The sequence below is a fragment of the Xiphophorus couchianus genome, chromosome 3, assembly GCF_001444195.1.
Source record: "Xiphophorus couchianus chromosome 3, X_couchianus-1.0, whole genome shotgun sequence".
Classification (NCBI taxonomy): domain Eukaryota; kingdom Metazoa; phylum Chordata; class Actinopteri; order Cyprinodontiformes; family Poeciliidae; genus Xiphophorus; species Xiphophorus couchianus.
The window spans coordinates 17274510-17292308 of record NC_040230.1 but is presented as its reverse complement, the minus strand read 5'-3'; the positions used below and the strand labels follow the sequence as shown (position 1 = coordinate 17292308).

General features: G+C 38.0%; 1 protein-coding gene across 2 annotated transcripts in view; it reads right to left on the bottom strand.

The window, feature by feature from the left end:
- Positions 1-14165: 14165 nt before the first annotated feature.
- The window catches only part of nkd2b (NKD inhibitor of WNT signaling pathway 2b), a 29843-nt gene continuing 26209 nt past the window's right edge, over positions 14166-17799 (bottom strand). The window contains exons 6-10 of one of the 2 annotated variants that reach the window (XM_028013170.1): positions 17244-17339; positions 16948-17089; positions 16426-16483; positions 16221-16345; positions 14166-15100 (exon numbers count right to left, since the gene is read on the bottom strand). In XM_028013170.1, the coding sequence (XP_027868971.1) occupies positions 14487-15100; positions 16221-16345; positions 16426-16483; positions 16948-17089; positions 17244-17339 (1035 nt within the window). In that variant the 3' untranslated portion in view covers positions 14166-14486. Of the gene's footprint in view, positions 15101-16220; positions 16349-16425; positions 16484-16947; positions 17090-17243; positions 17340-17799 lie in introns of both variants that reach the window. The other variant, XM_028013169.1, reaches the window with a different exon arrangement.

Sequence of the window (17799 nt, the reverse complement as noted above, 5' to 3'; positions counted from 1 at the left end):
ACAACAAAAGATTAATTGACTTTTGTTTTTTTGTTTTTTTAACCCATCTCCTTCAGTGGTGCTTATACAGAGGAGAAAGCTATAGCTTCCAGAAAGCTTAATAGCTCAGTTTGGGCAAACTTTAGACAAAAAGAGCCACATTGTAAACAGACGATGGATTATATTGAGCAATAGATTGATGGTCATTGTGATGAACTAATGCAAACATGCACCAAACTGTGGAATGTGACACCTTCTTCCTACCTCACTTCATACCAGTCCCACAAGGCACACAGTCCTCCCAAAATTGTGGGGGAAACTTAAAGCGTCAACCTTTTTCTTAAAAAGTTGTGGCAGAAAGAATATAAAGCTTCCTTTAAAAATAAAAAAAATAAAAATAAAATTAGACATTTGCTGTATGTACTTTACAGTGACTTACTATATCTTAGTTTCTCTAATTAAATCTTATGAAACAAAAAAAGTAATCGGAATTTCTCCACAATGTTCTAAAATAAAATTAAATAAGATGCAAAAAGGCTAAAATGTTGTGAATTTTGCTTAGAAAATTTCAGTCAAAGTATCTCCACCTGTGAGGCAGTCATTTAATGGATCAAAGCAGCTCCAACCAAATATGAATGTGCATTTCAATGTTGAAAGAGACATTTAAACCCTTTTAGCTGCTATAAGAGTCTTTAAAAGAGAATAACATAATAGGTTTTGTATTTACAACTCAGTTTTGGCCTGACTGAAGGAGGAAGTGAGTAAATGTGGTGGACAAAGTGAACTAGTCATCCTCTCTTTCTGACGGCCTCACAATGACTTGAGAACTCACATCATCATTCAGGTTCAGCCAGATACTGTCCCCTCTGACCTTTCCTGACCAACCTCAGTAGTCAGCTAAAAACAAAATCAATGGGGACGTTTAGGGAGCTGCTTCTCCTGCTGCTTCACAGTTCGGCTTTATTAGCACAGCTACCCAAACACTAAAACCACGTCACATTATGAAGTGCAAATCTTTAGTAAAATCTCCCTCACATTAAACATTTAAAGCGACCATGAACCATCCAATATCTTTTGACTTAATATTTGAAGTGATCTTCATTGATATCAAAAATGTATGATTTTTCTTTTGGATTTTAGTAGTTTTTTTATTCCATTTATGAATTGGATCTGTAAATAAAAACTAAAATACAGAAACAAACAGATACATGACACAGACCCTGAGAGATTTAACATTCTTTAGTTGATCATATAGGCAAATATTATCTTTTTTAAGAATAACAGGCTTCTGAGACATTCAATAGTTAAAAACTACTTAATAGGTTTTTCAAAATTTTTGATAGAGTAAAACAAATTCCTTGTTGGGGCTTATAAATTCCACAAATCCACATTCTGACAGCTTCCGATTCACTGTATGGTGAAGCGCTGAAACAAAAAAAAATCTAATTTCTTTTTTTTTAGATGAGTATTCACTCAACCTGTCTAATGGCTCTCAGTCAGCAAAAGGAAAGCTAATCAGAAACTGATCAAATTTAAGTTGAGGTAAGGAAAATCAAAGAAAACGACTATAGTTTAAAACAACTCATATTTTTCTTTTTATCATTGGTTTCCAAACATTTTAAAACAGGTTCCAACTCAGTTTATGTTACACATAGTAACATGATAAATAGAGATATTCTAGAACAACTCAGCAGGACTTCTACTTGTTCTTTCCAGTTTGATGTGTTGTCTTATGAAACCAACAACAACAAAATGTTCCTATCCATTACACCTGGGTATTCAAATTTATTTAGGCATTTCATTTTTACACACAAGTTGGCATTTCTACACACAAGTTGGCATTTCTAAGTCTATTGAGGTCATATTTTACAATCTAAAAGGTCACCAACCCTGACCTCAAAATCCAAAATGGCTTTCTTACTTACAAAAGTTTAAGAAAGCTACTGTAATTTATTTGCATATCCGAAAATTTGTGTGTAAGTGAAACATAGAGTGTCCAACCATAATTGCTTGTGTTTTGGTTTGCTTTAATTTTCATCTAGTTGCATCTGGATTTTTATTAGTGTTGGAAAAAATCCTGCCACATTTAGTAGTTATTGTCACCAGGGTTCTGTTATGTTGATTTATTACTTTGTGCTTAGCTTCTTAGCTATTATTGTGTTTGTTTAATCTCAGTCATAATGCAGTCAAGTCCAGTTATCAGCTGGTGAAAGGTTTTCTAACGCAAGATGTTTTTTTAAAGACTTTTGTTTAATTAAGAGAATAAGGAATAACACCCACAAACACAAACACTTGTCTTTACTGTTCTTTTCTTTTCTCCATGATAAAACAATTAACAGAAAGCTCTATGGCATTTCATACTTTTTGGTGCTGCAATATTAATTTATCACATTTTCGCCCCATATTTCCAACTAAATAAAAAGGGAAAAACTGTTCCGCCTTAAAAGGTAAATATGAAAACAACCTGGATTGCAAAAGGATTAAAAAAAAGCCTAAATTCAAAGAGAACTTATGACAGGCCTTCAAAAAGTAGAGAAATGTCAACAAAGGCCATTCTAAACGCTCAATAAAATTCTCTTTCCCAGTAGCACTCGGCACTGTGCCACAGCTGTTCTTCTGACAGTCTAACCAACCATGCTGGTGCACTTTACTGCCTGGAGAGTGTGCCACCTGTCACGGTTAACCCCAGCGCAGCCCCCTTCTATCTGCTGTGTGGACATCTCACTCCGACACAAAAGCCAGTGTTTTCCCCGAGCGCGCGAACACAGGTGGCTGGAGGAGGCCAGATCGAGTTACTGCGTGGTTCACAAAGTCAAGGAGAACATGCTGACAAAGTATTAATACACCGAGGAATGTAATGAGAGCAAGAAGTATGCTGAGGCAAGGCTTACTTCTTATAATAAACAAGTTACAGCCAGTAATCCTTGTAATTAAAATGTTGTAATAAAACATGGGCAATAGATTCCCTCCCTTTAACACCTAATTGTACCACAGGGAGCAATAAGTTGAGTGAGACAAATTATTTCCTAAATAAATACACCAATTTTGGATTTTGTGGAACAAACTAAATGTTTGCCTAATAATCTGCTTTTTATAGATTATTTTTTATAGATTATTTTTATAAGTCAATTGTGAGACTTTCTTTATGTCAAACACAACATCTGGGTGTATTTTTCTGAATGTATCTGAAATATTCCAGGTGTGGTTGACCACATATTACCTCTTGCTTTGCTTTTTCCAATTCCTACTTGATTAAACAACTTTGACGGCAAACCCAAATTGATTCCTGCAAACCTGATTAATTTATTGCCCCAAGAAAATCAGAACTCACCTCACTCTGTTCTCCAGATGTGAACCCTCCACCAGCGCACGGAGGAGTTTCCGACTCTCTGAGCACTTAGAGCAGGCAGCTGTCTAACCAAAGGAGAGGACCAGCCCCTGAGTCCGAATCCTGCAGCAACCTGACGTGTCCCATCTGAGACTCTCTGTTTTGTTGACCGAGGAGGAGGAATCACTCTATTAAGGCTAGCCAGGCAGAAGGTTTCCCAGCCCCCCCTCAAGGCATCCCAATTCCTCAGTGGGGCGTAACCCTTTTCACGTTTTATCTGCACCCATCTCCCTCCCGTGTGTGTGTGTGTGAGAGTGCGCTGCGAGAGGAAACCAAATGCAGAGCTTTTTAACTCGACCTGCCATGTCAAACAAGAGAGGTTTCAAAACACTGCACTTAACCTGGGCGTCCAAACATTTTACTCGTTATCTTATTTGTTTTTTTGCAAATCAGTTACCAATCTTCTCACATTTCCCACGAAACAAAGAACTTTAATCATATTTAAGTCCTCTAACCAGAAGTCTTAAAATAAAGGATTATTACAATGACGAGATCCTCTAATGCCTTTGATTGCAGCAGACGCCATCATGCATTGTTATATGGATTACTTGAGCCACTCAGCAAACACCTCCAGGTGTACATTCCACACTGGGAAGAGGGGAAAAGGTTAGAGCTGCTCCTCTGGGTGCAAAAAAAGGTGTTGACATTTTTTTCTCTTGTGAACTCTGCAAATCTGAGCGCAAACAGAGGAGTTAGTTAGTATCGATATGGAGTGAGGAGAAGCGTCTCCTTCCACAGAAGCACGGGATGGTGCGGCAGTGTATCGTTTCTGTGGCGTAACAAAGATAGAAATATGACAAGTTGCGAGCTGTGCACCTGGTTCCCATAGAGTCTTTGATCTTTGCGGGAAGAGGCAGAAATTAGAGGCCGCAACAGTGCATCCTTCACAGTGAACTAAGCTTTTCTTGTGAAACCCAAGGCTGATTACTGTCGGACCAGTGGAACCAAGAAACCACTTGAACAGAATCTGCCTGGCAACACGAAGTAGAGTAAACAATCTAAAAACGATAAACATTTCGATTAAATTAGAGGAGAATTTTGCGTTTTATGACAATTCATCTATTTATCAAAATATAACAAAGAAGGACAAAATGGCAACTCATAGTTACGGACTTAGGATTACAGATGAAAGAATAATGTAAAGCTAAAGAAAATGAAAAAAAAAACACTTAAAGAAAATATTTGAAAAACACAACCTTCAATTTGAGTACATTTATTTATTGTGTAGAAAAAATATATATTTTCAGTTTAATTTTTATTTACCAAAATCAATCCTGCCCACATCAGCAGTTTCAGAGAAAGAATGTAACTAAATAACTTTTAATTAGTAATTAGGTAATTTAGGTATTCTTGGGGTATAAATATGACTTAGGTCTATTTCTCTCAGGAACACTTCAATATGGAAAAGACAAGAGAATATGTCATTTCAGTAAGGCAGGTCATGGCTGCAAAGTAACAGATATTCAGTTCAATCTGCCCATGGAAAATAAAATAACACCAAACTCCTAGTGCTGTTATAGGAATTTGTTATTTAATTTTTGTGTAATTCAAGCTTTAATGTTGATGTTTAAAATATTAATTAACAGCCTTAAGACAACCAAGGGATTTGGTTTATGTATAAAACCCTACATTCCTCAGTTTTAGGCAGATTGACAGTCAACTTTTCCAAACATCTCAACCCTAATGTTTCTGTTTTCTTTCATCCACCTTCTTCAGAAACAAAAATGGAGGACAACTATGTCCTCATTCCAGTAAAGAAAACAACATAAGTCACAGTGATAACCATCACCTGACTAATTACAGTGATATGCAGCATCTTGCACCTGATAACTTGTACATGCACATGCAAAGGAGGGGAAAGAGAGACACGGGGGTTAGACAGAGGGTGAAGAGAATGATAGAGAGGGTGAGGTGTTTCCTGTTTCCATGGCTCTAATTATACACATCTCCTGAGGACAGGAACCATCTGAACGAGGCAACTGGTCATTGAGGAGATCCTCAAAGACAAAAGGTGCTTTATTCTTTAGAGTTATTTCTATATACATCTGCACTGATGTATGTGAATAACATCTTTGCGTCCTGAAAAAGACAAATAATGCTTAAAATACAAAAAGACCGGATTAAATATGGATTAAATATATAAATTAAGCATAAGGAATGTTCTAAGTGTGTGTTTAAACATGAATCTAAATTAAAAATAGCTAATTCTTCTAACATTGTATGTCCGTACTCTTCTTGTCAGGGTTCCTATAAACTAAAAGCTTACTCTACTTGTGGGTTGCTGCCAGAGTAATGATTCCTTCCTGTTTAAAGATGCAGCAGTGATAGACTCCTGAAATCTTGTGGCTTTGGGACTAAGTAGTCTGTTGCCGTAAGAGATGTCTCACTGACATTTTTACAAACAGGAACTACACTGCTCCTAAGAAACAAACAAACAAACCCAAGACAAATCCTAAATATGACTTCTTTTAGTTCACCAAAAGGAGTAAAAGAGAGTTTAGCTCAGTAGATCCTGATTTGGTATTTTACATTTTGGCTCTTTACCTCTTCTGTAAATGATCTAAGAATCATTGGGTTAATCCAAGTTTACAATATTTTTTTATATGTTTAGGTGCAACATTTATCATTTTCAGTCTAACTCAGTGAGAGCTTGAAATTAAAATGTTCAACCAAAGAATGCCTATGGTCATTTTGGAACAAAAAGCCCTCTGATGTTTGTCTCTTGTGAAAATCAAAGTTAACTAGAAAGTGTGCATTTCCTATGAAAATGCAAGTGTGAATGCTCAATGCTGAATTCTTTTGGTGAAAATGGCAAAAGCGTTTGAAGCCAACTGCTGAAGACTTGCAGAAAGGTAAGAAATAGTCCATGCAGTATAAAAAACCCAAATAAAAGCCAAAATTAGCTAAAACTAGCTAAAATACTAATGATAACAAATAGGCTACAACTAGCATGATGGGTTACAGTAATATATTCCATGAAATGTAAAAAAAACAACTTATGTAAACCCTAAAATTGGAAAAGGACAGAAACGTTCCCCTATTCCTTCTGATAAAAACAGTGGGTGAATGAAATCCAAACCTTTTATGGTTCCTGAGATATCAACATTCGTTTGGAGGCATCGTTTAGCACGATGACTACAAAAAACATGCTACATGCAGTACGACAAAAACCAATGTCAAAAGCTCTAATTATTCCCAGGTGTTAAACAGCATAAAAGCTGTTATACTGTCCAACATCAAAATCGTGACTGCCTTGTTTCCTCCATCACAGCTCCAAAACTGGATGATTCATTGCAATTAATAGGCAGGACCGGAAACATCCACTGTAAAACACAACGGACATTTTATATTGTAATTCTCAATTCTGCCACAGGACGGAGCGGTTTACGGAGAAAAATTCATAAAAAGCTGAATATTATAAAAAGTATGAAGGTTATGAATACCAAGAGTTATATTCGGCATTATTAGGGCAAGCTGAATAGTATAAAAGTTGAAAGTTGAAAATAGCACAAAGTATGCAGGTGAAGAAGAGCGGCAAAATTTACAGAGCAACCAGAAAAGTGGAACTCAATAGTGTGAATGCCAGGAGCATTCACACTAACGACTTATCTATATATTATTTCTCAGAAAATAAAGACAGAAAGAGGTCTCCACTCTTGAATTGTCATACCAAGTCTTCTCAGATGACTATGTTAGCACTTTTTCTCTTTTTTTTAAAATAATTTTTTCTGAATCTACTTGCCTAATCAAGATGCGGGTATTGTTTTCAAATTTACCATGATATCTGTGTAGTTTTGGGCATTCTGTTGGGATCTTGATGGAAATTAAACAAAGTTGTCACCCAAAAAATGCTTCATGTTGACCTTGTGTCATTTATCTTGAGGTAGCTTTGACGTTTCATGCCCGCTTTGAGGATTTTAACAGATTTTCTATAAGCTGCTCATACCATACTGTAAGGAAAAGTAATTATGTGCCTTTGATAACTATTATCCAGTAGCAGTATGAACAGTGCCCTGGGCGACCCTCTCCTTCTGCCACCGTAAGCCAATAAAAAGGCAGAAAAACATCTAAATTCTTGTGGTGAGACAGAAATCAGAGCAGTGCTACACAAAGCATGTACAATAGTCTTCCCATTCTCAGAATCCAGCAGGGGCATCAACTCTGCATTTATAGAAGCAACAGACAACAAGTTCAAGATACAAATGACAAGACATTGTTTTTTTAACCTGGTATTGCTCCCTTTCTGAAGCAACCATTGCCACTGTCTTGTTGCAGGGGGTCACTCAAACTTTCTTAGGTTTCATCAAGGGTCATTTTCTGACCTATCTCATCCAAATGGGAATAAGAACCACAGAAAATGAAAATAAGATGTAAAATGGCCTTAAAACGTGGCAGGAGACCAGCCCTCGAGGACTGGAGTTTGAGACCATTCGTAAAATAATGCCTTCAGAATTTAACTTACAAACAAATTTAATTACATGTGAGATTTCAGTATTTCAACAAATATTTACCTTCATAATTTAGTGCAAATACCAAGAGAAAAGATGTGACACACAATGCTTAAGTACATGGGTTACACATCATTTCACCTCGAGTTCCCTTATATCACCACAGCGTATACACCTCTGACCTCAGTTTTGTATTTGATTTGTTTCAGGGGTCCAAAATCCTCTTTTCAGATAAGTGGTCATTTAAAATTTGAAAAGGGAATCAGTGTCTTAGTGTCTGGATGAAGGGAGGAGAAGCTGTACATTTTGAATGAGGCTCAGAATTAAGTTTCTCCAGTCAGGAATAAATCTGGAGAGCCATTACATCTGCTGGTGTTTTCACTTCGTGCTTCTCTTCACTGGCAAACTTCATGGAAATGCTGCCCACACTCTCAAATGTACCACTACCTGACATACTCACAAATAAACCACGTCAACATCAAGAGAGTTAACAATGCAAACAAGCTGAAGGCCGCTATTTAAGCAACCTGGGCTTCCTTAGCACCTCAAAGTCAGCAGAGCGCCAGGATGATCACCCTCTTGTCATGTCACATTAATGTTCTTTCAAAGAGGGCCCTAAAGAGCAAGCGATTATACTCCGCAGAAAAATGGACAATCCTTCACGTAAGTTGGCATCTCTGTATCAAAGATAATTTTTTGGTCTTATGAAATATTTTCATTTTATTCAGGAATGGATCTTTTGATGCTCACTAGCTGTTAGCTGCCAAAGCTCTAAGGCAGACTCATACCAACAAAAGCTGACATACTTCTGGGTTTAAACTTTTCAGCACACTGTCTTCCTCTAGTGGCCAACAATTATATATAAAGTTCTGAATCGCACTAATGCATATTACACCATGTAAGGTAACTACTAGACTACCTTAACATTAGAAGATACCTGACTGACATGTACAAGCATCTGCAATAATACTGGTTATCAGAATGAAAACTCTGGTCTGTGGTTACCTTCATATGCTCAGATCCATTAATATGCAAACAAAGTAAGCTGAGAGAAGAGCCAGAGGATATCCAGTCAGAGTGACAGAGGGGGGAAAGCCTGCGGGGCAGAAAGAAGCCTTTACCCAGCAGCTCTTATTGCCCAGCAACCTCACCACCGTACAGAGAATGCGTAGTGCTCTCTGCAGACTGCCACTGCTTACTCTCACCAACAGAGGTAATTACTTACAAATAAGGGGAAAAACCAGCTGCGAAAAATTAATGTCAAGTGCTAAAACTGCATTGCTTGCAATGAACAAGCAACAGGTCAGCAAAACCATTAGGAATCATTTATATAAACATTTAACTTAAAACAAAAATGCCAGAAATGCCAAGAAATGTAATATAAAGTGAAAGAAAAAGAGTCAGGTTTTAACAGTAGACATGTCTCGCTTCTTAAAGGGATGCTTTGGAAAATGCCCACCTCAGTGTGCAGCAATACTTTTGGTTGATAGGATGTTGTTTTTTTTTATCTCAGCATGTCTGACTAAAATTAAAGGCAGGAAAAGGTCGTTTCCCCTTTTTACATCAGATTTGAGGGTCATCATTAGTGAGCCATTTTCCCTCCAGATTCAACTCTAGGCAGCTTAGGGCTTAATCAAGTGGAAATCTGGAAAAAGGGGGTTTTTAGGGGTGGTCAGGGTTGGGGTGCGAGACAGAATGGGGCAATTGTTCAGATAAAGGCCTCACATTGAGTCTGCTTTCATGTCTCTCTGTGGGATGTGATGGGACTTTACAGTAGCATTTCACTCCCACTAGGTTTTTGTTCACCCCTGCAGAAAAGATGCAGCCATAAAAGGTGATCTCAAATTTACAATCATGTAATAAAAATAACTTAAAGCAATTGGAGAACAGATTCAAAGAGAGGGATCATTTAGGAGCCATAATGTAGTTGTATTTTATCTTGCTTGTTTTACGTGTCACCAACACACATTTTGAAGGTCTTCACAGAAATCAGGGAAGGTGTTTAAGTTTGTTGGATAAGTCTCTGAAGAAGCCAAAAATCTGAAAACTTAAAAATAATGATGTCATAGCTCCACTTTTGATTAACTGTTCGTACTAAGAATATCAAATATGACAACAGCCAGCTTTAAAAATGTTCCTATCTTCCTTCCATAATTTTGTTGTTTTTGAAGTGACTGGATTAGGATTCTGGGTGTCGAGTTCACACTGTTCTGCTGCATTACTTCTGTTCTTGTCTTGTTTCATTTTCTATTCATGAATCAACTAACCATCTGGGAATTTAATTTCAAAGCTACATGTACATCCCTAAGAAGTCAACTAATGATTGCATCAGTAAGAAACTTCACTGAGTTCAACTTTAAGTTTCAATTATTGGGCAGGTTGAGATGTGTGTCGCATTATCTGTGTAAATATTATAGAGTAACGTTAGTTCCTTTTGTTATTGGCTCAGTGCTGCAGTATTTGAGCTACAGAGATTCTGGAGCAGTGAGTGTGTGGGTTTCATATATGGCACATGAATGCTGCTAATGCAGTTGAGCATTTTTGGTTTTAATTTGATCAAAATTAAGATGCATGTGAATAACATCTTAGTGTTGAGATGTTTCTAAACTTCCATAATTTGACTTTTTTTTTTCTTTAAAACATTTTTGTAATGAACTCTTTAGGAGGTGGAGAGAACTGGAAATGAATCCAGGAAAAGAATAGTACATGAAAAGCCTTGAACAGTATATATGAATGTCAATTTATGCTTTGCATCCATGAAAGAAATGCGAGTAGGTGAGGCACCAAAACTGGCAACAGCCCAGGGGCCCACATCATCCTAAATCCGGCCCTGATCAAACTGTTGTCGCACCCTCAACTTTCCCAACACTAAAATGAGATTCCCTTCAGTTTTCCTCACAGACAGACAGGCTCCCACTGATCTATTATGCACCAAAGCCATTCTCATGCGTGTTTTGAATGAAATCTACCGTATTGATGGGTCCAGATAATCACGTTTTCTCTAGACAGGCTTAGTGTCACTAAATAAGCTGCAGAGAGGAACGAAAGAGACGGGTGAGAAGGGGAGGAAAAAAAACTTCTGAATCATGAGAGAATTTCTTTGAGAATCTTAAACACAGAAGGAAATGTGCTTTTGCTAAAGGCTAAACTTGTCATAAATGGCGCTTAAAAGAGAGCGTTAGCGTAAACTGCTTAACAAATGTAAATTACTTACAGGCTGGTTGGTTGGCTACCTTACCTTTATTATAACGGAGTGTGATCCATCAGCAGGTGCATTTGGCACATTTCAGTGATGCCTCCAGGTTCCGCTGGAAAGTTTTCCACTTGCCTCGGTTTCAATGAAATTCTCCACACCACTAGTTTTTGACACCAGTCAAAATACGAGCTTTAAAAAAAAAAAAAAAAAGTCTTCTTCGTCACCTATCCTCGCAGTTATTGGTGGAATTTGGTTGCTATCAGTGCATGCTCTCTTCCAAGCCGAATAAAAGTGGGTATTTGCATCAGAGTGACCCTCCCCTCGCCTTTCTTAGCTGCCATTGTTAGTCACAGTTGGGGCTCGGATTCATCCCTCCCTCGCCAAATCCCTCCCGAACTGAGCGAGGAGCAGCTTTTATTCTCTGAGCCCAGGCTGGCAATTACTAAAAGCCACAAAGAAACTATTATACCGACCCCTTAAAAAAATGAACGTCTATACATCACAACTGGTCAAGTTTAAATTACTTTTGCTTTGGCGCAGTTCTTTAACTCTGTGTAGTCACATTACATTAACAGACAAGTTGAGCAGGAGCGACAGGAAGTGTCTTCCTTCGCTGCTGCAAGTACCAACTGCATGATGACCTACTCACTGTCTTCTCTTTAAGCTGCTGAATAATCTTCAATCAATCAAAAATATATTTTTGATTAGATTTAATTTACATATCAAAGTCCATACTTGCCATAAACAATGGCCTGAGAAATAGTTGCTTCCTATAAATTAATCTGGCTTTTTCTATTTATGTTATACATTATTCATATTATGATTTATATATATATATATATATATCAAAGATAACCTGAATTAAAAAAAACTGTCTTGCCGTCGAAACTGTCAATGGGTATTGATGTGTGGGAATTTTGGCACCACTCTTCCTGGCAGAATAATTTAAATTCAGCCACATGGTGAAGCTTCCAACTCTGAACAGCCTTTTTAAGGTCAAATCACATCATCTCATTTGGATTTAAGTTGAAGCTTTGACTAGGCCATCTTAAAACCTTTTATATAGCCAGTTAGTTTTGGGTCACTTCTGCTGGAGAACAGAAGTCATGATTTCCATTAATCACACAGCAAGTAGCAGCCCTTGTCCATTAAACTTCTGCCACCATGTGTCAGTATGATGTGTTGTTTTACTTCTGCATTTGGCGCATCACAATGTTCCACTTTTGTCTCATCTGTCCACAGAGCATTTTTGAGTTGTCAATGTGCTCCAATAGTAATTTTGGTTGAAATCCATGACACTCTGTAGTGCAAACTAATGCCAATGACACATCCTTCTGAAACTTCCATAAATATGAACTGTATATTTACTTTTACCATCTTATTCCCCATTTTATCCTGTGATAGATGTTCAGTGAAGACTGATTAGAACAGAATATCTTGCTCATGTCATACCATACAACAAATCCAAGGAGGCAGATCATTGCACACTTCAGTCTGGTGTTCTGTGAGGCACTTTTTCAGTCTCTTCTTTGAAACAAAACAAACAGGGTCATATTTTTTTTAAAACTCTTGTTTGGTTAAAGCTCCCAGCTTCTGTCAAAATGACAAAGATAAAGCAGCAGATTTTGTAGTGTACAAATACATCTGTTGACATTGACGGTAGTTTTCCTTGTTTGGCAGACTGGTGTTATTTTTTTGATTTCCTCTTGATGTGTCATGAGGTTTCTCGAATAAAAAGCTCCATTACTGCTGCAAATGAACCTTGATGTTGTTTAGTTGACAATAAACCAAACTGGCTGGTTTAGTTTGAGACAGAACATCTTAATAGGGGTGGGGGGGGAGTGTTTAGATGCTGCCAAGTGATGTGTTTTATTTATGTTCATTTACAGTGAAAATTGGTGCTATCCTGTTTACAGGCATTTTTACGTCAGCAGATTTTATAAAGGCTGCAAGGCAGAAAAGCTTTCTGTTCAGAGCACATCAAATGTTTGAAATTATTTAAAATGTTCTCTGAAACGCAACATTTGAATTTGGATTTAAAGATAGTTTAAGTTTCATTTTCGATAGAATTTAATTGTTCTACAACAGCTCTAATTTATAAGAAACATAATCCTAAAAGCAGTCTTTGGGTTTATATCTCAGCACAAGTGTTGTCAATAGCTTCATCTGCAGCTGCAATTGCCAAGTGTATGCCTATGAATGACCAATTATCGCCACCTAGAGGATAAAAACAGACGTCAACTGTTTTTCACAAATTTTACTGCTTAATCTTTACTAACTCTTGGTTGATTTGCAATTAATTGCAATAGGTAACAGAAAATGTTATGCTTAGGTGATCCAAAAACAAATCTTCATCAGACAATTCAAACTTCAAGGTATCCAAAAAAGCCCAGTTAGCACCAAGGGCCATGTTCCAAAGAGGTTCGGGTTGCTAACAGAGCAGAGCTTGCCGAAATGGCAGCAAGCTGGTATGAGTGTTTCAATCCACACAATGGGGCAAATGCTTTTAGATAACAGCTTTGTGTCAACAAGGGGCAGCAAAAAGGACACATTTCTGCAAGAAAATGTCAACTGAGATCACACTGATAATTTGCAGGAATGGCTAGAATTGCACTGCAGAGGACAGAAGCACACTGAGACTTGTGTATCACCAAAGGGTCAATGGAATCATGCATGGTAATAAATAAATGGCATACATGCCTGGAAAAAAAGAAAAGAAAGACCTCTCTGCATTTGTATAAATGAGCTATATAATGTTTATTAAAATATATAAAATACAAAATACATATATGCATAATTAGATCCAGGATGAAATATGCATATAGAGCATAATTATTATACAGTAAAATGTGTTTACATATATAGATTTTTAATACATATAGGAAGATATTTTTGCACTAAAACTGGCAGTGGTGATTTCATATTCCCTCTCCCCTCTCCTCCCTCCCTCGCACACACAAACAGGAAGCCTCCTGGCCCCACAGCACCGGTCCCACGAAAGCGGGGCCTCTCTGGAAAGCTTGCGAGCAGCAGCACCTTTACACCTGAGATCTGCATTTGTGAAAAAGTCTCACACGGAACAACAACTATTCGGACACATACTATAGCTTTATAGGACTTTGATTGAAGAGACTGAGTGACACAACAGAAGTCATCTGATTTGAATTTCTTCTTTACTGAACCCCTTAAAAAATATGTGGAAGGAGTGCAGGCTTTCAAGTACAACATTTGGGGAAAATACTGAAAAACTGCGCCATTTCTCTCTTATTACGTGCCGAGATCCTGCTAAGCAGACACCATTTACCATCAGTGTACTTGGCAGCTTAGTACAGTGTTTCTTAGTATATCTGTAGAGTTTGCAGGAAGCTTTGAAGATCCAGGATGGAGAGTGCTTCCATTGGATTAGTCCTTCAGAATAGCGTGGTTTGGTCCTGTAATGGTTTCAGTCACTCATATGTATTTATACATAAAGCTGTCATGTCTGGTGGTAGTGGTGGTAGTGGTGGTGGTGGTGGTGTTCATGGTGATGGTGATGCTCATGGCGCTGCACCACAGGAACAACAATCCCTGGGCTCCCGGGGGGGCCGGACGCTTGCTCCCTCTCCATGCCGGGCAGCATGGACGGCATGGCAGGCTGCTGTTGGTGGTGGGGCTGCGGAGTCAGAGGGGTTTTGGTCGGGGACATGGAATCGCGAGCTCTGGCCTTCAGCCGCTTGCTGTGACTGTGCTGCAGAGGGTGCTGGTGGTGGGCTGAGGGTTGAGCTTGGTGTGGCAGGTGGTACACATCCTGACCCCCGTGACCTGCGGCGTTGCCACTGTGCAGCATCGTTTGGGTGGGAGGGTGGTAACTGTGGCATTTGTTGGATTTGCCACCTCCGTTATTACCTCCACTTCCCTTATAGACTCCTTTAGGGGATTTGAGAAACTGAGCACCTTTGGTTCGAGGCTCTGCAGGGTTGTAGCTTTCACCAATGACCTGTGAACGTCGGTGGTGAACAACTTGGGCTTCTGGCTCGTGGGAGCGAGAGCGACTCTGGCTTTGTGAGCTATGAACTTGAGTCTCCTGAGCGGGGCAGTCTGGGTTCGTTCCTGAAAGACAGCATAAAAAGTAGTGGTATATTAAATTAAGGTAAATGGATATTTTTCACACTAAAACTGATATAAACTTTTGAAATGCTGCAGTAAAGCTAACAAAAGGAAACCTGGACACATTTCCCCTTGCAGACAAAACATCAAACCTTGACTGTATCAATCCAGGTCAATGTGAAAAGGGGGGCTGAGACACAGTCTGGAAACCTGTAGCTTCTGAGATAATAGAGACCCAAAGAAAGTTTATGTCCGACTCAAAATCCAAACTGAAACTGAACTTGGAAACCATGCAATAGTTGAAGTTTACAGCTTGCACTTGGTGAACTTTTACCCTCTTGTTATTTCTTTAGCTATGCCGCCCTGCAGTGAACGCTGCCATGTAGATGCATGTCGGTAACTGCAGCAACTGTAGCTGTGGCACAGATTGACAGCAGCTGGAGAGCTCCAGTGACCCTGACTGCTTGTTTTTACTCTGCCATGGTGAAGCATTTGATCAGGTTAGTGGAGGAACGTTTTACATATTTTTTCTCAGGTATACATCCTGGGATAAAACTGCAATTACAATATCAAAAGTTATTTTATCTCACCTTACGAGACTTTGCTGACTTAAAGCTATTACCATGTTATTATGAAAAAGAGGTGAGTGATGTTTTCAGAACAGACTATAAAAAGTGAGATCCAGATTGATATTTTCATTACATTCAGAGATGGAGCATACATTTCGAAACTCACTGAAATTAGACTATTCAATCATTTTTACTTGAAAATTCTGAATGAAAAATGTGTAATGAGAGATCTTTATAAATATTTTATTATTTATTTACAGGAATAAATAAACATTTATGAATTTAGTATCTGCAGAAAATGATAACAATAGATGGGAGTTTCAGAAGAATGAGCATCTGAAGTATTTTAGAAGTTATAAATGTAACTTGAGTTCTTGTATAGACCAAATAAAATGGAAAATATGTCAAATGTTTTAATTATGAATAAAGCTTCCATCTTTCACAGGCAAAGTATTTAAGTTATTCCTGCTTTAGTTAAATCTTAGTTTGAATGTGTGGTGATAATACATGTATGCTGAAATCAAAATGGTTAAATAATGTCAAACTGAACTGACCTTCAAATCTGGAAGTGTAGTTCTCAATACCAGCCAGGTCCAGGTAGTGGTTCCTCCTCTCTGTGTTCTCATCCACGCAGTAATGCTGACCCTCGGCGGCCGGAGGCTCACTGCTCTGTCCCTTGCTACTGTAGGAGAGTAAAAAGAAAAGTCATATGTGTGGCTTGAACATATTTTTCATAAGAAAGGTTTCAGACAGACTAACCTGAAGTATGAGGAGAGACGCTTGTCAGATGACCGGCTCTCGTCGTGGTGACAGCGCTCTGAAAATGTACAGTTGAAGTTAAATAATGACTGAATGAACATAAACCTGTTGTATTGTTATGATTTAGTCTCAATGCATATCAATTTACTTCTTCTAAACTGAAAAAAGGGGAGTGTAAATACTTTGGTATCTAATCAGGCCGAGTTTAACAATCACAGAACCATTAAAAGAGGGCTTAGGAGCTAAAAAACATGTAAAATGCCACTATTGTTTCTGGATAAATCTGTATTAAACCAAAAACTAATTTGAAAAAATGTTAAAATTAATTGCAAATCAAATATAAATTATATCATATTAGTATAAATTAATGAAAAACATACTTAATTTTTTTTTTTAGAATTAATTATTCCAATAATGGAGTAAGGAATAAAGCCTGGAGACAAAATAACAACAAAATCAAGGTTCAGATTTTTTTATACTCTTTAAGACTGAGTAGGAAACCTGAGCCGGTTCATTTTTCACCTGCTCCCGTGTCTCGTCTGTGGCTCCTCGGCTCCGGGGTGACGGTCAGCTTCACGCGCAGAGTCTTGCTTTTGTTATGACAGGAGTGATTCACAGAGGCATCCACCACATCATAGATGGTGTGCATCAAACTCGACATGTCCTTTAGAGATCAAAAAACATCGTTTACAATTCCAAATTTGATTTAAAAAAAACAACTACTAAAAAGATGCGTCTAAATACATATTAGATGGGACGTTTTGGAAGCATTACAAAAGCAACAGCTCAGTAGCCAGAGGCAAAGCCAGCCCACATACTTCTTTGGTGACTTTCCCACTGTTGTCAAAGTCGTAAAGAGTGAAGATCCACTCCTGACGGTTGTCATCTTCCAAAGAAACATCACACTCCACATCCTGGAAGAAAAAACAAAAAACATTTGTCCCTCTTTCATACACATAAACACTCAGACAGTTCAGCGTAGCTCTTTATCCTCCTCATCATCACTGCAATTATGCTCCAAAGGAATGCCAACGGCAAGACACATCCGCATTTAAAACAGCAGGAGGCAGCAAAGTACAGCTTGTTCTGGTTTTATTTAGTCAGCAACAAAGGTTTTCATTAAACGTGCATTACAAAATAGGAAAGATTGCCTAACTCTGCAAAATAGAGTTAGACGTTTTCTTATGCATTCACATTTAGAAAGTGAAAAACAGAGAGACAGAATCACCAAATTTTAATTACGAAAAAATGCAAAGCGATTCTTAGGGGTTTTTTTCAGCTGCAACCTCACTTACTGAGATGAGAAACACTGTCTGATTGTAATCCAAAAATTATATCAGACAAGGAAAAAATGCTGCCAGATCACATTAACTC